Genomic DNA, 24,975 nt, shown 5'->3' with positions numbered 1-24,975 from the left:
GGAGGTAGGGAACTTTCTCTAGGTTTTAAAATATGATAGAGGGGCTGGAGAGATGATTCAATAGTTAAGAAAGTATGATGTTCTTCCAAAGAACCATAGTTTAGTTCCCAGCAGGCACTTTAGGTACTTTACATTCAGTTTATAACTGCAGTTTCTGACCTCTACTGGTACCTACATACATATGCACACACACACACAGGCATGAACACACACACAGGTCCACATAACTTGGTACATATATGTTCTTCATGTTTTAATATTTCAGATCTCTTCTTTATATGAAAATATTGATACTTGAATAACTATTGATATACATACTCTTACTGAACTATTTTACTAAAGTATAACTTTCTGTTTTTTCAAAGATCCCAAGTTTGTTTTTTTGTTTTTTTTTTAAAGATTTATTTATTTTGTATACAGCATGTATGACCAGAAGAGGGCACCAGATCTCATTACAGATGGTTATGAGCCACCATGTGGTTGCTGGGAGTTGAACTCAGGACCTCTGGAAGAGCAGTCAGTGCTCTTAACCTCTGAGCCATCTCTCCAGCCCCCCAAGTTTGTTTTTAGTAACCCACTCTATGTTCTGGTTTTCTATCTTTTTCTGCCATACAACACACACATATAGTCAACCATAGTTGTACTCGATTCTGCCCAGTGCTGGTATATATTCAAAAGGAGATGCCTTCTTGTTAATATACCTCCAATTGGAATAGTTTCAATGAAACTGTAATTAGTGTAAGGCCTATCATTTTGTTAAATTTACCTTAAAAGAGAGTCGACTTTAAAGGAATGCAAAAGCTAAAATTCCGAAATGCTCAAAATCATTTTATTCATCCTGCCCAAACATCTTATCTTTAACTAGACCTACCCCCATAACATCAGGCCAGACTTTTTACTGATGGAGGTCACTGCTATTTGCTGCTTCTATCTACTGTTCAATAATTAAGCAGAAGGGCAGCTTGTACAAATCCAATACTCTGCTGTACCCTGGGATTTTCCAGCTTTAGCTAGAATTTCAATTGTTTTACTCCCGTGTATTGGTTGACATTCCAAAGATGCTCTGATATTTGAAGATATTGATATATACTTCAATAGACCTAGACCTACAAATACTTTAACCACATCCACGACTATGGAGCCATTATTTTATGAGCTATTTGTATGTCATTTTGACCTTCTCACTGAATTTGAAGAGTGTTGTACAAATAAACCCTAAAATATAAAATATTCGACTTGAGAAACAACCTACCAACACTTTCTGCACACTCAGCTGTCACTAGAAGTAAAAAGCGTGAAGACTGAAATACTTTCTGAACAGCATCTTTCAAAAGATCCTCGTAGACATAAACACACTACATATTTCTCCCCCTGGTGGCTTAAAAATGCCACAAGCTACTGACAAAGAAAAACAACAAGAAAAATGCTTCTTGACTGGCTGACATTTTACTTTCTTTAGGAAACAAAGGAGAAGATGTCCCTAAAACTGTCAGGAGCACTGCTTAAATGGAGCAGCAGGCAGACAACTACTTCTGTAAGCCATGGAATCTGGTTCCCTGACAGTTTTCAAATCTCAGACAAACAGTGGTCTACAGCTTTCAGTCATTCTATTGCTCTTCCCTTGACTTGTAGCTCCCAGGGTTAGAAGATTGTCCAACAACAAAGAAAGCTTTTTAAAAGGGAAAGCCATGATATTCTGGTAATTGGGCTTACAGAGAGCATGCATGAAAATGCTCAATGGAAAACTTCACTGTATATAGAATGTTTTGCTTTCTCTTCTGTCTTGATCTTTGCATTATACTCAGTCCAGCCAATTTTAGTCAATCCAGTCCAATTTTGTAGAAATAGGTTAGGCAGACTGGAATGCCCATTTCACCTGTTCTGAGCAGACATGTTGTTTGGTGCTATGCTGCAAAGGTGCTGAGATGATTTTTCATTGCCTGTTCTTTTCAGCTCTCCGGGATTCCTGAGGCTGAGCTGCCATCAGTAACATGGGGAGTGTGCTGGCTGGTTTTATGTCAACTTGACACAAGCTAGAGTCATCAGAGAGGAGGGTATCTTAATTGAGAAAATGTCTCTAAGTTTTGACTGTAGGCAAGCCTGTGGGGCATTTTCTTAATTAGTACTTGATGTGGGAGGGTACAACCCTTTGTGTGGGGTACTATCTTGGGCTGGACTGGTAGTCTTAGATTCTATAATAAAATAAGTAAGCCATGAGTGCAAGCCAGCATGTGGCACTCCTCCATGACATCTGCATTGGGTCCTGCCTCCAGGTTCCTGCCCTATTTGAGTTCCTGTCTGCACTTCCTTCATTGATTGTGGTGGTTTGAAAGAAAATGGCCCCCAAAGGGAGTAGCACTATTAGGAGTTGTGGCATTATTGGAGGAAGTGTGTCATTGTGGAGGTGGACTATGAGGTATCATATGTGCTCAAAGCCACACACAGTTTCTCAGTTCACTTCCTGTTGCCTGCTTATCAAGATGTAGAACTCTCAACTACTTCTCCAGCACCATTTCTGCCTTCACACTGCCATGTCCCACCATGATGATAATGGACTAAACTTCTGAAGCTGTAAGCCACTCAATTAAATGTTTTCCTTTGTAAGGGTTGCTGTGGTCATGGAATTTCTTCACAGCAATAGAAACCCAAACTAAAACAGTGATGAACAGTGATATGGAAGCATAAGCCAAACTCCCCCGACCCAATTGCTTAGGTTACGCATTTCATCACAATAATAGTAACCCTAAGACAGGTGAGGAAAAGTCAACACCCTCCTTGCTCTGCAAACCGCCGTGCACTTCAGGACAGTAACTGCCTGTTGGTTGGAGAGCCAGCTGCTTGTCATGTTAGAGCATGTGATGCTTGCTGCCAAGTCCAGATGTACAGCTGAGGTCAGTGCCCTAAGGACTGAGCACAACGATGCTGTGATCCCTGGTGGTGACAGGCTCTCTGCTAACAAGCCTCTAGACATTCAGGATGAAATGTCATCACCTCAGCACAGCTATCATGGAAGATGAAACCAAACATCTAAAGACGTTTAATAGCTTTAGAGTCTGGGAAATAAGTGAAGCAGCTGGGGTGCAGGTCTCTGCTCTGGGGAGCTGATGTCAATTCTGTAAGCAACAGTGACCCCTTATCCATCACTTTATCCCCAACACTAAGAGATAAAAAGATAACTTGCAATAATAGGTTTTCCTATGATTGAGCTTCCAGCAATTTTGATCTTACTACTCACTGTCAACCAGTATTCAATAAATAATTACATCGTATCTATGGTATATAAGTTATCCTACTTAAAAGTGTACTTGGATAAAGACTGATGGTCACATTCTCTGCCTTCATGGAGTAGTAGTTATGAACCATTAAATTATTTCAAGTCCTGCCTGAGGCAGACTTGGTATTGCTTGTGCTAGCCACCTAAGGAAACAATTTAAGAGAAGACGGGATTATTGGGCTACAGTCTCAAGGCTTGCAGCCTAAGGTGACCTGCTTCTGTTGCTTATAGGCTTTCATATGGTGTGTTAAAACATTATGGCAGGGAGTGCATGGTGAGCAAATTGGACCACTTCCTGATGGACAGGAGGAAGTGATCAGGAACAAAATTCAAAAGCATGGTCCCAATAATCTACCTCCAGGTACATAATACCCCTTAAAGTCCCCCACCCAGACCCCTGTAGTATCAACATCTGAAAACCACACTTACTAACAAATGAGATCTTGTGGAGCAGTTCATATTCTAACAATGTAAGTGTCCAACTCTACTGCCACTGTTTCTGCTGGATTATTTAAATTCAGCTTTCATCTTTCATTGACACAAATCCTGTGGAGTTTAGGTGATCTATGGCATTGGGAAGATCTCTTTCTTCACCCTTCACCTTATTTCTAGCCACATAGATTTACCTGGAAATGCCTACATCCTGGTTAATGTGGCCTTTTTTATTGACTGGGAAACACCAAAACTATTTCCTGTAGTCTGTTCGAGACAGCATCATCCAGAATTTGCTTGCTCTCCAAGGTCTTGTCATTGGAGAAGGTTCTGGGCATCCCATTGCATTGACTGGTTGATTGCCTAGGATATATCTGCCTAGATTTCTGGGAACAGTCCTACTGTTCTCTAAATTTCTGGGCAGGTCATTTTCTCTGCATCCCCAAATTTATGTGTCATGGCTTCTGGCTAAGACATTTTATCTATACTTTGACTCTTTCCCTTCAAAACATGTAGACTTATAAAATAAAAGAATAAATAGAAATTCAAAGGGCATTCAGTCTTTTAGCTAGGCAGTGATTTTCCTGGAGTCTTCTTGAGTGTAAAGGTGATGATGAACAGGAGAGGGAAAACAAAGAAAAACAACGAAAGGACAGAAAAGGGGTTTCACGGGGTGTGGAACAACCAAACCTCTCAAACACTATGGGAGCCCATTTTCAGGTTCCTCATGGCTTTACCCAGCAGGTCCGCATCGAGAGGATGATTAGACCACGGGCCTGAGTGCAGGTGTCTGAGATGGTCTGCACTTGGCTGTGCTGGGGGGAGGTCTTTTGCTCCACCCCTTGGCGTCTCTAAAAATACCCTGGGGCAGAGACAGTCGGGGCCTGTTGGAATAGGTTCCAGGTCCTCTCGAGGCTATCCTTTATTTTCTATCTGTTTCTCTCCGCAATATAAATCCTTCTATCTAATATTTCCTGCTGCTCACACTCAAGAAAACTCTGGGGAGCTGTGGGGTTGGTGGGTAAAGGCCCCACAAAACACCATTAGTGTTAGTATATATTGGAGCAACCACTTAGAACAAGTAGTTGGCTTAGTTTGCTCAAGTTGAACATATGTTTCATAACTGGCAATCCCACTGCAACATTTCAGTGTAGCTACAGTCAAGACATGAACTAGCATGTTCATAGCAATCCTTGATGTAGATGCCCTTGACTGAAAACTGGTACAGACCTTTCTGTAGTAAGATAATGCTAGATTTTGTGCCTGAATGCCCTCCACAAACCCCTGCTTTGAAGGCTTAGTGTCAAGACTATGGTGCTACTTAAATTATGTTTGTTTTATTTTGTTTGTTTTTGAGAAAGGGTCTCTCTATGTAGTTCTGGCTCTCCTGGAACTCTCTATGTAGACCAGGCTGGCCTTGAACTCAGAAATCACCTGCCTCTGCCTCCCGAGTGCTGAGATTATGGGATTAAAGGTATATGCCACCACACCTGGCCTAGATCTTTGACTTTCTAGTCTAGTTAAAGGGGGGTGAAAAGAGATGAGACCCAGTGAAGGGAAATTAAATCATTCCAGGCATATCCATGAAGGGGGCATTAAAACTCTGCCATTTCCTCTTCCTCTCTTTTGCTTCTCAGCCACCATAAGGAGAGTAGGTCTCCTTGACAATGCCTTTCTGTGATATACTGCTCCACCATCACTGAACCAAAACAAGCAGGAAAAGAGACCATGGTTAAAATGCCTGTAATCCCTTGACAAAAGAGAACTTTTTGTTTCCTTCTCATAAGTTGATTGCCATACATGTTTTCTCATATTGAGAAGCAGAGCCACAGATGGATAAATGTACTGTTTTACGATGCCATATAGAGGTATGGTTGAATACCACACACAAAATATGTGTTGAGTAAAAGAAGACAACAAAAGAGAGGGCATTCTGGGTGATGTAAAGTATGCTAAGTTCAAAAGCAGTCAATACTCATCTCAGTTTTTGTAGTCAGGACAGTTGTTACCTTCAGAACTTTGGTAACAGAAGATATCTGTAGCTAATAGAGACTAGTGATATTCTACACCTTGGATGTACTTTGATTGCACAAGCAATCTGTTTGTTTTACATATGTGCGAGTTTATAGAATTGCTATTGCCTAGGGTTATCCTGTAAAATTTAAGGCCACTGCAATGGTTAATGTTATCAGCAAGGTGTATATTTAAGTGGAGGGCTGGAATAATCTACCTCTCCCATCCAGGTTCTATCTAGTTCTATTCTCTTCCAATAATAATATCTAACTATCAATTTACCAATAGATTAATCAGAGTAGTAGAAATCCAGGGTCCTTAGTACCAATCCTGTCTGAATTGCTTCATCTGCAGCAATATGTCTCTTAGTCAACAGGCATTTGAGGGATGTTTCTGTTTTAAATTCTAAAAGATACCTACATTTGTTTATCTGTTGTTGATTGAATGTGGATTGCCCTTTATAGGTCTCCAGCTGGTGATACTGTTTTGTTTGGAAGGAAGTGAAAACTTAGGAGGTGGAACTTTGCTGGAGGATGTGAGTCACTGGAGATAGACCATGAAGCCAAGTCCCACATCTTCTCTGCCCCTCCTGCTAGCACGATGTGAACATGTGTTTCACGCTAGTGATGCCCTGAGCATGTTCTGCCATGATGGATGATATCTGTTCCTAAACTGTGAGGAAAAAAACAAAAAACAAACAAACAAACAAACAAAAAACCCAACTTCTGCCTTCAAGCTGCTTCTTCTCATGTATTTGGTTGTTGGAACGATAAGAGTCACTAGCACAGTTACCTCAGACATTGACCTCATTTAGAAATTTGATCTTTGAATATTTAGTCTAATTAACAGCAGGCGACACTGGATTTTGGTGGGTCATAATCCAGTGAGCTGTGCATTTATAAGAGGGAGGAAGGTCATGGGAATAAATAGAACAACATTAAATAACTGAAACAGGATTGCCAGTACCCATAGAAGCTAGAAGACAGTAGTGGGGTTGTGTTCCCCCTTAGTTCATAGAACCATCTGATCTTACTACCACTTGGTTTCAGAGTCCAGAGTAGATCCCTGTTGTCTTATACCATCTAGTTTGTGCCAATTTGTAAGCACAGCCCTTGAAAATGAATAGCCCTTATGGACAGTTCTTGGCTTATGTTATACAAGAGAAGTTTTCTTCCATGGGTTGAAGTCCAATTATTGTAAGGTTTAGAATGGACTATGTGTTCAATAAGTGGCATTCAGGCCTGACTTTTGTCTTTAAAACTCTATTAAAGTACTTCTAATTTCTGGGCAAGTGATAAGAGCCGTGATCTTGTTCTGTTACCATTTCTACCAATAGTGTCAGATGGGAAAGTCCCCTGGCAAATGGGATGTTTTATTTCTGGTCAGGTTGTTTGCTAGAACAAACACCTCAGGTCCCAGCTCCTCTGAGCCTGGGAAAGAACAAGATCCTTGCATCATCCATTGTTTTCTCTCTCTGTTATCAGTGAGGATGCAACAGTAGAAAATGATACAAATCTGGCTATGGATACTACTGAATTTTTAGTGTCCAGTATTTTGTAGGCACTATATAATGTGTGACCATAAGCAATGAATATGTTTGCAAAACATGCCAGGACTAATATACCCAAAGAAGTGTGCCATCCATCAAAACAGTTACTCTGGCACCCTATACCTCGCCATTGCTGCCATCATTCAAAGTGTTACTGGAACTCCTCTTGCAGAATTTTCTTCAAATCTGGTTAATGAACCACACAAGAAAATCAGCCCCATAAATTTATAGTCACACATAATTTTGACTGTTAAGAATGTCATCTTGCTTGATGGCTCTTACCCACTGCATCAATCAGTATTGACTTTGAATAACTTTTGACCATTTCCCCAAATAAAATCTACCATCCATGGAGGAATATCTACCTCAAATGAGCACATTCAAAAGAATAATAGCTTTAAAAAGTCCTTTCAAAGGAATGTTTAGTATTATGCCTTGCAGATGGTTGACACCCAATAAATATTTGTGAAATTGCCTCTAGTGTACTATATGGATTGTGCTGACAGAATCACAGGAGAAGTTCCTAAAACTGAAAAGACAAAAAAAAATTATACAGCTAGACAGGCTTGTAAGATAAATAGTGGGAAGCTAATGACAGCCAATCATCTGTTTAAATTGCAATCGGTGTTGAAAATAGGTCATTTTAATTTGATGACACAGCAGTGCTGACTCACTTTCCTCATCTTTAAAAGATACATTTTATATATGAATCACAAACAGAGGATTATATTGTGCATCTGTTTACTTGTTTTCTTGAATGAAGGATAGTGTAGCGCAACATTGGTTTCACATAAATGTTTCATTCCATTTTGTTGGTTATTGTCACCTACTCCTTGTTGGTTAACGAGGTAGTGAAGAGCAAGCGCTTATGTGTATCCCAGGTCTTAAGGGTGCCCCAGCAGCCACACCCCAGGGGCAGGTACCTCAAGGTCACAGGCAGGAGTAACAATTACCTGCTACCTCACTGGGGTGGTGCTTCAGGGCATGGCTCAACCGGCCACCTGCTACAGAGTGACCCCCATAGACTCATGTATTTGAATGATTGGTGTAAGGAGAGGCACTATTAGGACATGTGGCCTTGCTGGAGTAGATGTAACTTTGTTGGAGGAAGTTGGTCACTGGGGGTGGGCTTTGAGGTCTCAGATGATCAAGCAGGTTTAGTGTAGCAGTCTCTTCCTGCTGCCTACAGATCTAGATATAGAACTCTCAGCTCCTTCTCCAGCGTCATGTCTGCCTGTGTGCCCCCATGCTTCCTGCCATGACAATAAACCTCTGAAACTGTAAATCAGCCCCAATTAAATGTTTTCCTTTAGAAGAGTTACCATGGTCATGGTGTCTCCTCGTAGCAATAGAAACCCTAACTAAAACACTGGGTATTGTTTTCTCACACCAAGCACAATGTTGTATAAAGTTACGAGAGGGAAGAAGGGACCGAAGATTACAGTGAGAAGTGTGACTGGATTGTTACAGAAAAGAAAATGATAGGCTGTTTAGCACATAAGGCACATTAATGTTTTCATGTGTGATAATATTTTGCTTCTGAATTTTTGTCATTTCCTCTGGCTTCCCAAGCACTCTAATAGATACAGAATGGCAGGTGAAAGCAAAACCACTGGTTTTTAAAAGAGTGATTTAAAAAGAAAAGATATCAGACCTTAAAAATGGCTCAAATAGTAGGAGTCTAAAATGATGCAGCCACAGTGAAAACCAGTCTAGCACTCTAGCAGTTTCTTGAAAGGTCAAACACAGACTTACAGTATGACCTAGCAACTCTGCTCCTAGATATATACCCAAAAGTGGTAAAAACTTGTGTTCACAAACTGTGTGTACAGATGTTTATTGCAGCAATACCTAAAAGCTAGAGGAAATAAATGTTGACGAATGGGTAAGTGAAAACGGACGAATTTTAATAAATAAACGTGGCCTGTCCATCCAACAGTAAATTACTTGACAATAAAAAGACGAAGGAAATAGACATGCTACAATGTTAATGAATGTAAAAAATTGTGGGGTTTCTGCAAATAGCAGATCCAGAAGAGTAATGATGCACATGAGGTAGGAAGGAAATCTGGTTCACCATAGCTCAGTAGTCAGTGTTGTTTCAAACTTCTAGAGTTTGACACTGGGCAGTTTATTATAGGCATTTTTAAGTACAGTACAATTTAGAATTAAGTTTCCTGGTGTAGCACAATCCCCTCTACAAAAGGAGGCATAACTACATTGAAACTCAACTCAAGGTATATGTCATTTCTTCCAAGAAAATAGTTCCTAGAGATAGGATGCATATATTCTCTTAAGGGCCTAGGGGAGGATCTGGTGTAGTCTCAGTCACACATAGTGTAAAGTCATGTGGGATATTATCCACCATGAGCCCCTAGCCATACATCTAACACGAAAGTCACAGTCACCTATACTATTAAGTATCTCTGGTTCTGATTGTGGAATCTTAGGGGAACCCCTTGCCGTAGAGATAACACAAAGATCACCTAGACTATTAGCCACCTCTGGTACTGCTTGTGGGAGCTTGGAATGGCCTGGCCCTACAGAGAGCATAGGGGTTACTTATGCTATTATCCACCTCCTTTCCCAGCCTTCTGGGAAGAGAACAGGTTATACATCCTTTCTTTTGAAAAGACAACCTGTGTATTTAACGTTCCTGATTTCCCTAGTGCTATTTGTGAGTGTGAAAACTTTGTACTCCCAACAGAAATTAACATGCTAGAAATGTGGCTGTACATGCCTGTGATTCCAGTACTTGGTAGCCAGAGGCAAGAGGGTCACAAGTTTGAGGTCAGTGTGGGATACCTAGTGAGAATTTGTCCCAGGAAGAGGAAGGGAGGGAGGGAGGAAATAAGCAAGGGAAAGAAAACAGTCACAGTGAGTCACATGCTTTATGATTTCATTTTGATGAAAATTTTCAGAGTGGTCAAACCTTTAGGGACAGGAAGGAACCAGATTGAGAGTTTAGGGGTTAGAGGAAGCTGGGGACTATGGAGCAGCCAATGACAAGGTCTGAGTTTAGCTATCAAGTAACAAAATATTCTAAAATTAATAGTGATGTTGTTTCACATAAACCTGGGAATCCATGAAAAGCCAACAATCTGCATATTTTCAATGGATAAACTGGACTATCTTGAATTGTACCTTAATAAACAACTCAGAGTGGCTCAACTCTCCTGAAAACCCCAAGTCTCTGTGGAAGGGACTCTTTCGTGGGTGATGTTAATGCTTCCATAGACAAGACAGGGACAAGATCACATCTTTCACAGCCCAGAAAATCTCAGTTTCTGTAGCAACTTAGAGAAAAGTGGGTCAAGTTAGGTTACAGGTAGATTGATTTTCGCTGCTTTACATTGTTCCTGTTTCCTTTCCTCCACAGTATATCATGTTTATCATGGTGGTGTGCAACTGAACTATCATTGTGTGTGTGTGTGTGTGTGTGTGTGTGTGTGTGTGTGTGTGTGTAGTGCATGTGTTGGTGTAAATGTGCATGTGTACATGGGTGTGCATGAATGTACACATGGAGGTTAGAGACTGATGCCATGTGTCCTCCCAAATTGCTCTGCCTTCCTAGAGCTGAGATTACAGTCATAAGTCACATGTCAGGCTGGGTTATGGGTGGTAGGGATCCAACCTCGTTCCTCATGCTTGTGTGACAAACACTGCTGACTGAGCCATCTCCCCGGACCAGGGTCAGTGTTCCTACTGAATTAACAGTCTGACTCTGGGCTGCAAAGGAACATTTTTCTAGCTCTAAAATGTGATGATGCTAAATGAAATAGCTCTTTGCGGAAGAAAATATTTTTAAAGACTCTTTATTCAGAAATAAGTGCTTTTGTCCCTAAGTTTATACTGAGCACAATCAAATTCTTCGTGGTTCAGAAGCATTCAGGATCTTTCAGGGTGTGTGCAGTCATTATTATGTATATCAGTTTCCACTGTAAGCCGTTGTGAAGGCATTCTGAGTATTGAAGTTTACTGCAAATGGGCCTAATCCCTGGTGATCAATGAATGCCTCTAGCTGGCTGGCATTTCATCAAGCCCTTGTGCACACACTGTATTGCCTTGGCCTTCAGTTTTTCCATTGACCTCTATGGACTAGTCTACCACTTCCTACCGAGAGCTTTCTCTTTTACTCTTCAGTGGTTTTTGTATGCAGAGACCATTGTTGCTATTTTCATTTCCACACTCATTTTTTTCTCCATTACATAGTTATTCTTAGTCTATCTGCTACTATTTTAATTGCTGAACATCCAAAGAGGAAGTGACGTGAATTGGGGACACAATATGCTGAAGCACGCATGTACTTCTGGGTCATTCAGATGGTAAATTAAATATCGTCAAGCATTTTGCACATATGTTAACACACTGAATTTAAAGAAAAGCAGGTAAATAGTATCAGCTTATCTATAATAATCTATAAATATAACCTAGGCTATTGTCTAACAAAAATCATGCTTTTCGCCAAGATGGCGCCGAAAGCGAAGAAGGAAGCTCCTGCCCCTCCCAAAGCCGAATCCAAAGCGAACGCCTTGAAAGCCAAGAAGGCAGTGCTGAAAGACGTCCACAGCCACAAAAAGAAGAAGATCCACACGTCACCCATGTTCCAGCAGCCCAAGACCTTGCGGCTCGGGAGGCAGCCTAAATATCCTCGAAAGAGTGCGCCCAGGAGAAAAAAGCTTGACCACTATGCCATCATCAAATTCCCCCTGACCACTGAGTCAGCCATAAAGAAGATAGAAGACAACAACACACTTATTTCATTGTGGATGTCAAGGCCAACAAGCACCAGATCAAACAGGCTGTGTAGAAACTCTATGACATTGATGTGGCCAAAGTCAACACCCTCATAAGGCCTGATGGAGAGAAGAAGGCGTATGTTCGGTTGGCTCCTGACTATGATGCTCTGGATGTTGCCAACAAAATTGGGATCATCTAAACTAGTCCAGCTGGCTAATTCTAAATATACTTTTCACCATAAAAAAAATCATATACAATTTTGGTACCACAATGGCTCTAGATGCAAACAATGTAAGAGTTTTATTGAGTTATTTACTGATTTTCCCTTTTGCCTGTATGTATTTGCACTCACATGGGTGCCTGTTCATGTGTGTGCACATGAGTATGCATGTGTATGCATGTGCATGTGAGGCCTGAAGAGCTCTAGGTATCCTTTCTCAGAAGTCAACCTTGCTTTTGGAGGCAGGGTATCTCACTGGCCTCAAACTTGCTCCAGTAGGCTTCCCTGATGATTAGAAAACCCCAAGAATCAGTCTGTCCCTGCCTCCCAGGGTAAGTACGAGAGTCACACGTGAAATTTTTTTTTATTGTGGGTACTGGGCATCAAGCTTAGGCCCTCAAGCTAGCATGACAAGGACTTTATGGACCCAGCCATCTTCCCGGTGCAATTGTGTTATTTAAAGGACACTGGAAACTTTTTCTTTCCCAGACATTTCCTCTACAAGTTTTCCAAAGTGCCAGGTGTCCTGATCATTAGCCGCTTGCTTTGTTAACACATTGCATTCAGAGTGGCACCACTTTATGCAATTCTATTCTTTAAGGAATAGAGTACATTTACCTGAAACCAAACAAATACATTATTGATATACACCAGGTTATTTATCTGACCTCTAGCTAACAGTAGATATTAGATTTTAGAAAAAAGCAAAGAAGACATGTGAGTTATTTTGAGGAGGATGGAGACACAGAAAAGCCAGTGAGTATGTGAATTATGAAATATAGGGTAAGAACAGGTGGTCATGGTCATTTTCCTCAATCTACTGTGTTGTTGGAGTTTTATGTAAGAAATAGACATGGAAGATAGGACAGAAAACCTAGGGCAATATAATAAAGGCCTCACACAGGGATTTATGAAGATTTATGAAGAACAAAGGGAAGAGATGAATAAGCAGACAAAGACTGACCACAAGGTAAGACTTAGAATGCAGGTTAACACAAACAGTTGAGAAGAGACTTGTTGAACTAGGAAGAGACTGCACAATCTGCAAGGCCTTGTGGGATTTCATGTCATTCCTGCACAGAATTATTCATGACTCATTGGTGACACTTGCCTAAGTCAGGCAGGGGAATGCTCGAGCAGTTGCATGACCCCTATGCCTCAACTGGCAGTCTAAGAAAGACTGTCAAAGGCACCAGCTTCTGTTAATCACCCATTCAGGGTCTAAATATATATCAGACTGAATCCTAGAAATGGAGTGTTGCTAGATCAATGCTATCCTCGACCTTGTCTGGAGAAACTTCTCTTTGCAATGGTTAAGAGTTAGTACAGTATTCATACCTGGCCAAAATGTTGAGAATAAGCTACTGTTGGCTGCTCAGCCCTAAATGGATATCAATACTTCCAACCTTTCAAGCCCTACCAAAGGTCAAGGAACATTGTGGCGAGATGGGGTAGAAAGAATGTAAGAGCTGGAGAATGGGGAGGAGTGCTGTGAAATGGGAACAGGGAAGGTGTTGAGGGGTACCTAGGGGAAGAAGGAGGAGGGAGGTTTGAGGGTGATATGATCAACACATGTTGCTTACATGAAAAAATAAAATATTTTCTACTAAGAAAACTGTCATGTTACATGCAAATGATCAAGCTGGTTCTAATATTGTTCAGCATTTGGAAATCAAATTTGTGCATTAGCTTTTTTTTTTCTTCATCAAGTGACACCTTCATGAAGATTCTGAAAGAGCCATGGAGACGTAAGAGTCATGTGATTCTTAGCAAGCACAAACTAATACAGTATTGCAATACTGAATATCCCAGCTGTCTTCTCTACTGATGGAAAGTTTCATAACAAGGAACAAGTAGCACAGAACAAGGTATATTTGGGTGAATGTAAAATCTCTGCCCAAAGGATATTTCTCTCTGTCAGTCACTGAAAACATCAAGTAGTACCTTGGGGTGGCTAGACTGTCACCCACAGAGACTTTCCTTAATTTTCTTTCTTAGATAAAAGATGGATGGATATCTGTACTCAGCTTGTGTGGAGAGAGGCAGCTATCTAACCCATCTCCTTATTCTGGGTTCATGCAAGGGCACTAGCAATTTCACTTTGCCAAGTGAAGGCTGCAGAACACTTGGTGACAGAAACCCTGAGCTAAGGGAGAATGGCAGAGAGCTTATCCTGCTTACTGACTACCTTAGCTCATTGAACTCTGCACTTAGTGCATTTGGGGAGCAGGATCGTGCAGTGCCAAATGATAAAATCAGATTTTCATATATAAAGGAAAAAAAGACAAAATCTATTGCGAAGGACATTGGCACAAGGAAAATTCTCAGAATTGGCCATTTACTATAGAAAATAAACTTAATGGCAGTTTATAAAGATGGAACAGTACCTTGTCTATAGAACACATTTTCCTACTTTGCATTAATATTCATAAAGATTCCCAGCTCTGAAGAAAATTGTAACCAAAAATGAATTTGGAATTTTTTGTGGGAAAGCCTGCAAGAAAATCACTCATCTATTTCTTTTTGTTCCTAAATACACAGTATGGCTGTTTTCCTCCTCCACTGCTGCCATGTGAATGACTCCCAGAAGTATGGGTACTGTAAGACACTTCCCCACCCAGTGCCTTTCTCAGGAGATGCTCTGAGGTTCTGCCTCTTTCTAATTGGCTGAGGAAGGAATAATCTCCCAAAAAGCCTTGGGAACTTCCCCTTGAACCCAAAGGGGTACAAGTTGGCAGGCACTTTGCAGATTATCATTTGAAAGTGAGGTGTTGACTGACTGCAAATGCCATTTGTGTTTTTTATAAGCAAAACACAAGACTCTTGTTGAATCATCACATGTCTATAAGTTGTTATAGCAACTTATCAAAGAGTTTTCAGAGATACCATGACTAATGCAAATATTTCTTGAAAACTTTCATATGGAAAGTTACCCAGAACTGTTTGGAATATTTGTTTAACTATGAAAGATGTGTTGCATCTGTTTAACTATGTAAAGATGTGTTGCATTTGTTTAATTATGTAAAGATTTGTTGCTGTTTTACCTTGCCTGCCTAAAGCACCTGATCTAATAAAAGGAGGAACAGTCAATATGGAAGGAGGAGGTACAGGCAGAATTTCTGGGCGGGGAGAGTAAGTAGGAGGAGGAATTTAGGCTCACGGAAGAAAGCAAAAAGGAATGGCAGGGTTATGACAGAGCCAGCCAGCCAGACATGGAGGAAGCAGGAAGTAGGATATACAGAGTGAAAGAAAGATAAAAAGCCCCAAGATAAAATGTAGATTAAAAGATAGATACAGGTTAAATTAAGTTATAAGAGCTAGGTGGAGAAGTCTAAGCTAAGGCCGAGCATTCATAATTAATAAGACTCCATGTCTTTATTGGGGAAGCTGGTTGGTAGTCTAAAGAAAATTCCAACTACAAATGGTGCCCAACATGGGACTCAAATTTCCACAGAGGGCCTAAGAAAGCTGAAAGACAAAACAAACAAAAAAATAAAACAAAACAACAACAATAAAAAATGGATACAGCCCTTTAAGAGGCACTGCTGTGCAGCAGAGCCCTTGAGTAGCTGGCAGACTAAGAAGAAACAGCAAGCTAAGTAAAAATGCCTGCCACAATGTGGGCCACAGCTTCCTAGATCTGGGCTAGTTAAACCCAGCACCCAGCCTGGCCCTTGGGCTTAAGGCTTGGCTCTCACAAGCAGGAGGAAGCGATGGATCCAACCGGCAGACCTGCAAGGCAGAGGGTCTAGCTGCTCCTTAGCAGTTTCAGGGTTGGTTCACATGATCAGAGAACACTACAGTTGCACAGTAAAACAGGTCCAGACCAAAACAAACAAACAAACAAACAAAAAACCTTTAAACCGGTTACAGTGTGCGTAAGTGCTGAAGAAAGAAAAGAGGGTGGCTATAGACAGTCACGGGGAAAAATAGTTTAAAAATAATTAAGTCGCTCTGTTCTCCCGGTTCCGTGGAGCTCGCTGTGTCCGGCCTTTTGACTTGTCATTTTCCAGGATTTGCATTCTGCCCCGTCTTCTGAAGAAGGAAAGCTCTTCGTGGGAGGGCTCAACTTCAACACCGATGAGCAGGCACTCAAAGACCACCTCAGCAGCTTCGGGCCTATCTCTGAGGTGGTTGTTGTCAAGGACCGGGAGACTCAAAGATCCCGGGGTTTTGGCTTCATCACCTTCACCAACCCAGAGCGTGCCTCAGACGCCATGAGAGCCATGAATGGAGAGTCCCTGGATGGGCGCCAGATCCGTGTGGACCATGCAGGCACGTCTGCCCGGGGAAGCAGAGGGCGTGCCTTTGGGGCCCATGGGCGTGGTCTCAGTTACTCTAGAGGGGGTGGAGACCAGGGCTATGGAGGCAGAAGATATGACAGTCGACCTGGAGGATATGGATATGGATATGGACGGTCTAGAGACTACAGTGGCAGCCAGGGTGGTTATGACCGCTACTCAGGAGGAAATTACAGAGACAATTATGACAACTGAAATGGGGCATGCACACATAATATACACAAGGAATAACACTTCTGATCCAGGATCATCCTTCCAAATTGCTGTATTTATAAAGATTTTTGGAGCTGCGCTGAAACATCTGTTTTAGTACATCAAGTTCTATTTTTGAATTGAGCTCCCAAGGTAGTTTGTTAAAGACCTTTTAGAAAGCTCCATGTGTTCTTTAAACATTTTTTTCCCTTTAAAGACAAATTTTAAGACATTGCTTATGGTACCGATATTTTTTCTTTTGTCAGTTTTTGTTTAGGTTCAGAATTGTTTCTGGCCAAAAAAAGTGGCCAGGCTAATGTTTTTAAAATTAATGTGTATTTAGGGACATTTGAAAAAACTTGTATACAATGTTTATCATGGCCAGAAAGTGATTTCTGAATGTACCTATGAGCAATCTGAATCAAGATCATGATTACCTAGAGATTTTTTTTATTCAAGATTACTATCCTGATTATATAGAAGAGCTTCTTGAAAATGTTTGTGAATGTCATTTTTTAAATACTGGAAGAAAAGATATTCTGTTGTGTCTGATATGTTTAGGATGTCCTTTATGGAGCTAATTAAAAGATGAAACCTGAACACACACACACATACAAAAATTAAGTCTTTAAAGGAAGAATGAATCACTATAAAAAAGCCACATAAAGATGGAAAATACACAGAGTCTGGATCCCCAGTGGTGCTTTGCTGACTTTGAATTTTTTGAATGCTGAAGAGCAAATGGCAGCTGCGGGAAAACATGAGATTTTAAAAGGAATTGCTGAATTAAAGCAGCCTAGATACTTTAAGGATGTCTTAACTTTAAAATGGAATTCAGAAAATGTATTGTGTTTGGGAAGAGTTAATGTTTGTTTCCAAAGGAAATGAAAGGCTATGGATTCCTTTAAAATTAATAGACACCAGATTTGATTGGGAGAGACCTCCTGAAAACCTTGGCTACAGCTATAAAGAAAAAAACCTAGAAAACTACAAAACAGATGACATATGTGCTGATCCCTTGACATGGGAACGGCTCTGAGACCGGATGAGACATGATAAATCTTATTGCTTACAGAGTCCTCATTATTATTATTACATGTCATCCTTTCATATGGCATGGATAGAAGTTTGGTTATACAGTTCAAACAAATTTACCAAGTTGACAGATGTCTTTTACCTGCTCAAACGTAAAACAGAAAATCATCTTTGGCTGGCTTGTGTACAAGGTATAGTTCATACTTGTGTTAATGCAGATATGTATGTTATCCTTGGAAGTTTGTGTGTTTTCAGAGCAAGGGGACCAGACATCAGTGAAAATAGGTGGCCCAGGTGATCCAGCCTTTCAGAGTACCTGAAACTGTTACACTTTCCTCAGAGTTTTGTGTTCAGAACAGCTTCAAGGCTGCTGGCTGAGATGGTCCAGCCTCACAGACTGTTCTAGCCGGGACTTCAGATAAGCCTTGCAGTTTTCCATTACACAGAGACTGGACAGCAAATGTTATATCTAGTTTTCTTAGGACTTGACCATTATCTCAATCTTCTCAGTGTCCACTGGGCATGTCATTGCCCCCCAAACAATAGGAAGCAGTCTAGAGAACACAATGCCTACATTTCCAACAGGTAAGGTAGGTGCTTTTTGGTCATTCAGTAGGTTATGGATGTTTATCATCATTTAGTGGGGATGTAGGAATATAGGATAAAAAGACAATTATTCATTTCAAATTTTTTTACATTGGTATGGATTTTTGTATATTGACACAAATTTAAGGTTATTTTTGTTATACTGCATATATGTTTCTACTCTTGTACCTATGCAGCCCATTTAAATTGCAATAGAAAGTTCTAGTCCTTGAAAGTGATTATTAAAACTGTTTAGGATAATTAAAATAATGCAGGTTAGTAGTCATCTATAACAACCAAACTTGTAGTCGTGTTAGGCATGGTTTCAAGGTTAAACAGATATATTTTAGATACATAGGTGATCTTCAAACACTTCAGAAAACTACAGAATATGGCATTTAAAATATTTAATAACTTAAGGCTTTTCATGATAGTGAGAACAAATCTGCTGCCGGCAGTACCGATCTACTTCATAAAAGGTGTTGAAGAACCTCCCCATATGGAGTAAACTTCACTGTGGCAAAGCTAGACATTTTGGCAAGAAACTGTCCTTGCCTTGACTGCTGACAGTATACTGTACAAACTGGACAATCAGGACACAAAGGGAAAGGACTGTCAAACATTTCCAAGGCAAGATGGGACAGTCTTCAAAATTCCTGCTTCACAGAAAAGTCCGTCAGTTATTCTAAGCCTGCAGGCAAAACACGGATGCCCCAACCATGCACAGGAACCTTGAGTGACTATCCAGGCAGCCAGCTGCTTCTGTCATTTTTATGGTTTTGGAAGATGCTTGCTCTTTACTTCCTGTTTACTTGGGTAATATTATATCCTTCTCAGGTCTCTGATGGAGTTGAAGATGAGATTGTGATAGTTTTCCTTGTTATCAAATTCAGAAAAGAAACTTACATAAGAGATCTAAAGTTTATAAAATTGAGAACCATGAAAGCTAAAATTGTTTGTCTAAGAAAATGTTTTGAAGTCAAAAAAGATAATTTTAGATTGGTAAACAAGTTAAGATAGAAAGTAAATTAGGTACACAACTTTGGACTCACCAATACAGGGTAGATAACGGGATATTTTCTCTGAATTTGTTAAATGCAAGTGGACTGGATATTGTAAATGTCCTTCTTACTTGATAATTGCTCTTATCATATATAGTCTATGTTAAAGCTAAAATCTTTCTTTTTGTTTAGACAAAAAAGGGAAAGTGTTGCAGAATATTTAATTAACTATGCAAAGAATTCTTGCATTTGTTTAACTATGTAAAGATATGTTGCATTTGTTTATGTTGCAGAACATTTGTTTAGCTATGTAAAGATATGCTGCATTTATTTATGTTGTAGAATATTTAACTATGTAAAGATGTGTTCCAGCTGTTTGATTATGTAAAGAAAAATTGCAGTTTTACCTTGCCTGCCTAAGGTACCTCATTGGTAGAGTAAAAAACTGAAGGGCCAGTAGCAAGGGAGGAGGTACAGGTGGAACTTCCAGGCAGGAAGAGTAAGTAGTAGGAGGAATTTAGGCTCAAGAAAGAAAAGAAAAGGAGATGACAGGGAGATGCCAGAGGCCAGACAGACAGACATGGAGGAAGCAGGAAAGTAGGATATAAAGAGTGAAAAAAAGGTAAAAAAAAAATCCCAAAGCAAAAATTTGTATTAATAGTAACAGGTTTAATTAAGTTAAAAGAGCTTGAGGGACAAGGCTAAGCTAAGACAGAGCATTCACAATTAATAATACGTCTCTGTGTCTTTATTTGGCAAGCTGGTTGGCATTCCAAGAAAATTACAACTACACAGAAGCCTGGCAATGATGATAAAAGTCAACTATTGAGCTTTGAGTTATTTTCCATTTTCTCCTCCTCCTCCTCCTCTTCCTCCTTCTCTTCTTTTTCATACCAGGGTCTAATGTAGCCCAGGCCTGATTCAAACTCACTGTGCCATATGGCTATGGTCCATTTGTTAAACTACTGTAATAGGGGTGGGAATTCTGGGCAGGAAAACTACAGTACCTCGTTCAACGACTATTCCACCTATCTCTTCAGTGTGGCTTCCTAGTGGTTCCTTGACCAAGTGATTGACCTGGTCCAACTGAAATGTTAGGTTTCTTTTTTTGTTGTATGCTTGCTTGTTTTTTCTCCTCTAACAATAATATGTCAGTTATAAACACTTGGGACATTAATTGGTAATGCATTCTAGGGTAATAGTTACCTGAGTCACAGTAGCTTGAACACCTGAAAACTAGTTACATCAAGCCAATGAAATTTTTCATTTTCTGGTATCTTGAGGAGGATGAACTTTATTTGTTTATGTGGAGGTACATGAGAACAGTAAAAAAAAAAAAAATGGTTTCAAAACACTTCCTGTGGGGGGCGGGGTCCCACTGTTTTGGATTTCACCAGCTTAAATTCTTCTCCATGCAGGTGACTGTACTTTCCTATGTAATCTATATGATAGGAGGCAAGTGGATATATTGTAAAGCTTGTAATTTTATGTATATTGTAAATATAGCATAAAACAATTTCAGTAGAGACCATATGTTTTGATGTTTTTTAAATAAAGAAGCAAGCAGAAAACCACATAGAAAACACTATAAAAGACAACCAGATCTAGTGGGAGAAGAGAACAACAAAAATGCCCAGCTACCTCAAGAACTCAAAGTGAATGAGCAGATAAGAAGAATTCTCTCCTCAATAATGCTGCCTTGACTGTACATACGTCCTTCAGCCAACACAGGGCTCAGTTATGAGTTTTACATCTTGGAAGTTCAATTTTCAAAGTAGAAGCATTGTTTTTAAATTGTGCACCTTGACTCTTATCAAAGGAATTTCGCTTATATTCACAGTCAAGTAGCTCTTAGATATTTAAGAATACCAAAATATTTAAGAATACTTTTCAGGACTTCTTTAGTATCTGGCCTCAAATATCTTTGCTTCTAAAAGTAGCACTGAGGCATGTCCATAGAAGTGATATGTATTCTATACAATTTCCCTAAACATACTATCATACATGGCTAATAATAAGGTGTGTGTGATGCTTTAAAGAAAGAAGTTTACATGCTTAGGTGACTCTCCTGGTCTGCTTCTCTTCCCTGGGATAATGAGCCTCAGAACAGCTTTGTCTGGGAAAGATACTCACCTTTCACCCTTCTTGCCTCCACATTTGCTTGTCTGCTGTTTTCACAGGCAGGGTCAGAGCAAGATACAATTTAATAATGCTTACATAAAGGTTCTTCTCATTTAGAGACTCTCCCATTTATTCTCAGTGTTAATTGTGAATCTGTTAATTCCATTATGTTTTAAAGCACTTTGAAATGGTTGATTTATAATAATTTTGAACAGATCATAAGTTCCTAAGGGGAAAGGGGACCTCTGTTATAAATTGCTGATTAAAGTCTTTTTTTTGTTAATTAGTATTGGACCATTTGTGATTATTTTATTGATTCACAGAAATACGTTTTTTCTTTTTAATGAGTATTATACATCTATATGGATCAAATTGAGTGTATCAATTGGATTATTGCAAACCTTCCATTAACCATTTATTTTTTTTCTCCACTGATTGTCAAAAATCTGCGTATGATTTTTTGTTATGCCCATGGAGTCTCTTTAGACTTTCTTGCTGTTGAAAGGGTCACAGCCTAGTATAATTTCTCCAGATGTTTTATGAACTTAGACTTGGAGTCCAGATGTTGCCATTGAGATTGTGACCACACACTGGGCTGTGGGAGGACAAGCCTATAAGTTCTCACAACTTTGCAAGTAGTAGAAGAAATCTTAGTGACCCTGAAGTTTCCTGTGTTGCAGAACCCCACATCACTTCTCCAGTTCAGGTTCTAAAGGGGCTCAGTGGACCACAGATCCTTTAGGCCAGCTGGTACCCCATCTCTCACAATCATGCAGACTCTTGTGGCCTCTGCTTAGGAACCATGGATTTCCTCTGGCCAAGTTTGTTCCAGTAAACAGGTCACTTTGATCCACTGCATGCCTGGGCTTCTGCAACAGTTTTACTATCCAGACTCCAGAAGAGTCCAAGACCCTGCTCAGAAACTTCAGGTCTCCCTCCCTCAGGAGACATAGTAAAGGAGGTTGTTCTCATCAGGAGAAAGGACAAGAAGGCTGTATTTCATTAGATGTTCATTTTCAGCTGGACTTTGTGTCTCCACATCTTCTCCCCTCAGATAATCATCTAGAGAAATGCTAAACCATTGGTATTTCCAATGCAGGAATTTGCCACTGAAGCAGAGCAGGCAAAGACCAGGCATTCAGTTCTTTCAGTCACTAACCTCTTACCATGCTACCTTTATTCAGAGAATCAGCTGCAGGTAGTTATTTTTTAATTTTTTAAAATTATTTTTATATTGTTGTGTTTTATGTGTATGAGTGTTTTCCTGCAAGTATGTCTGAATCAGTTGCATACCTGATGCCCATGGAAGCCAGAATCAAGCATGAGCCCCCTAGGACTGGAGTTACAGACAATTGTGAGCTGCCATTTAGGTGCTGAGAATCAAACTCAGGATTTCTGGAAGAGTGGCCAGTGCTCTCCATGCCTAAGTCATCTATCTAGATCCTGCAGGTAGTTCTTCAAGTCAAAGAGAAAAGGTTCTTACCTTAAATATACAAGAGCAGAGAAAGCCGTGGTTCTGCATGGGGTTCTGACTATAAAAAGTTCATCAGTGTTAGACTGAAAATTCTCTTTCCTGTGTTTCTTTCTGACAGAAAGAATGATTATTAGAAGGGAGTGAACCTATTCTAAGGACACACACCCAGACATGCACATACAACTCTACACTCTACAGAACCTCCTTGCTTATGTCACACGGGGATGAAACCTTCTGCTCCTGATCATAATATTACTCTGGAATGTCATTTGGTAATACGAGAAGTTCATAAACCATTAGGATAATGATTCCTAACATTACTTGTCAGTAAAATATGGAAATCATGTCTTGTTACCCAATCGCACTAATTTTATCTTACATTTATTTAGTCAGCAGCAAAGTCTTCCAGGGGTGATTGTTTCCCATGGATTAATTTAGTTCTAGCATATCACTGAATAGTATCAGCAATGCTTTCCTAATACTTTATTTTTATAAAAATAAAGATACAAATCCCAGTTATGTCATTTGAGAGGTCTCATAAATTTGAGCCAAAAAGGTTCCTGTCCTGAGATGCTCAGGAGTTCCTGTTGCCAGCCTCAGCTAAATCAGGGCCTTTTCCAGCACACTGGCCATGGGCCTTTCTTGGACACCTTATACAAGTTGCTTACTACCCACTCTGAACTAAGAGATTCGCTCAGTTGCTGCAGACACTTAGATGCAGTCTATCCACAAGCTTTTCTGCTGAGTACCTAGTTCAGCTTAGACTACCCAAGCACTTTCTTTTTTTTTTCCAGCGTTTTTCTTAGATAGCATTAAATCATTTGAGTTGATAGCAGTACAGCAGGGAAGTTTTCCCTGTACAAAAGGGTTAGGACTTTGGTTAGCTTCAATAAACCAAATCTATGCACCATGATTTGAAGCAGCAAAAACCCACACAAGCCCCTCTTTTGAATACTCGTTCCCTAGTAGGTGGCAAAATTTTAGGATGTCCTGAAACCTTTAAAGGGTGGGGCCTAGCTGGAGGAAGTAGGTCAGTAGAGTTGAGGTTTTGAGAGGTGTAGGCTATCCTTGGCTTCTGTCACCCTCTGATTCATGGCTGGTTTGATGTCAGGAGCCTCTGCTCCCTTTTCTGATAGCCATGACCCCCCTTCTGCCTTCCCTACAAGGATAGATTGAAACCCTTTGAAGCCCTGAGCCACAATAAAGCTTTCTTACCCTGAGTTGGTTCTGTTGTGTATTTTGGTAACAGTAACACTGAAGTAACTAATATGGTAGGATATTTGTAAGCAATCCTGGCTGGTATACAATGGATTTGTGTGCAGAATGTGAGGATGGTGTCAGAAAAGGGAAGAAAAAAATGCATCTTAGAGTCTTAGTGTGAGCATGTGTATGCATGTATCTGAGGAAGCCAGAAGAGGATGTTAGATTCCTTGGTGTGGGATTTACAGATGGTTGTGAATCACCCAATGTGGTTGCCAGGCCAGGAACTGAATTTGGGTCCTCTGTATGAGCAGTGTGATGGCTGATTCTTGGCTGTCAACTTGACTACATCTGAGTCAACTAAAATCTAAGCAGCTGGGCAGCCTTTGAGAGAATTTCCTTGATTGGGTCACCTGAGGTGGGAGGACGTACCCTAAATCTGATCTACACTTTTTGGTGGCAGCCCACATAAAAGGACATGGAAGAGAGATGTTTTTTCTTTTGCATGCTTGCCCTCACTTTCACTGGCAAAGTTCATTTATCCTGCTGCTGGGGCATTCCTTCACTGGCATTAGGGCCTACGTCTTCAAGATCTAACCTAGACTGAAAACCAGCAGCTATCTAGGGATCCTCTGGGACTCCAGCACCACATTGGAACAGGTGAATCATCCAGTCTCATGGACTGAATAGTAGGTTCTTGGCCCTTCCATTGGGAGACAGCCGTTGTTGGAGTAACTCAGCCACAGCATCTAAGCCACTCTAATAATGTGTGTGTGTGTGTGTGTGTGTGTGTGTGTGTGTGTGTGTGTGTGTGTGTATTCATCTACTTTCTCAGTTC

The 24,975-nt window shown here is 40.3% G+C and overlaps 1 protein-coding gene and 1 pseudogene across 1 annotated transcript; both read left to right on the top strand.

Moving 5' to 3' along the window:
* LOC128112565 (60S ribosomal protein L23a-like) overlaps positions 1 to 16,350 on the top strand; it is a 36,486-nt pseudogene extending 20,136 nt beyond the window's left edge.
* Positions 16,236 to 21,716, top strand: LOC128113065 (RNA-binding protein 3-like; the record flags this gene model as incomplete). The annotated part of the gene is made up of 1 exon (XM_052742746.1): positions 16,236 to 21,716. A coding segment is annotated over one exon (489 nt), but the record flags the coding sequence as incomplete, so codon positions are not given.
* Between the last annotated feature and the right edge of the window lie 3,259 nt (positions 21,717 to 24,975).

This window comes from Peromyscus californicus, unplaced genomic scaffold, assembly GCF_007827085.1.
Source record: "Peromyscus californicus insignis strain IS unplaced genomic scaffold, ASM782708v3 Scaffold_17__1_contigs__length_78620276, whole genome shotgun sequence".
Taxonomy (NCBI): domain Eukaryota; kingdom Metazoa; phylum Chordata; class Mammalia; order Rodentia; family Cricetidae; genus Peromyscus; species Peromyscus californicus.
This window is presented reverse-complemented; position numbering and strand designations above follow the sequence as displayed.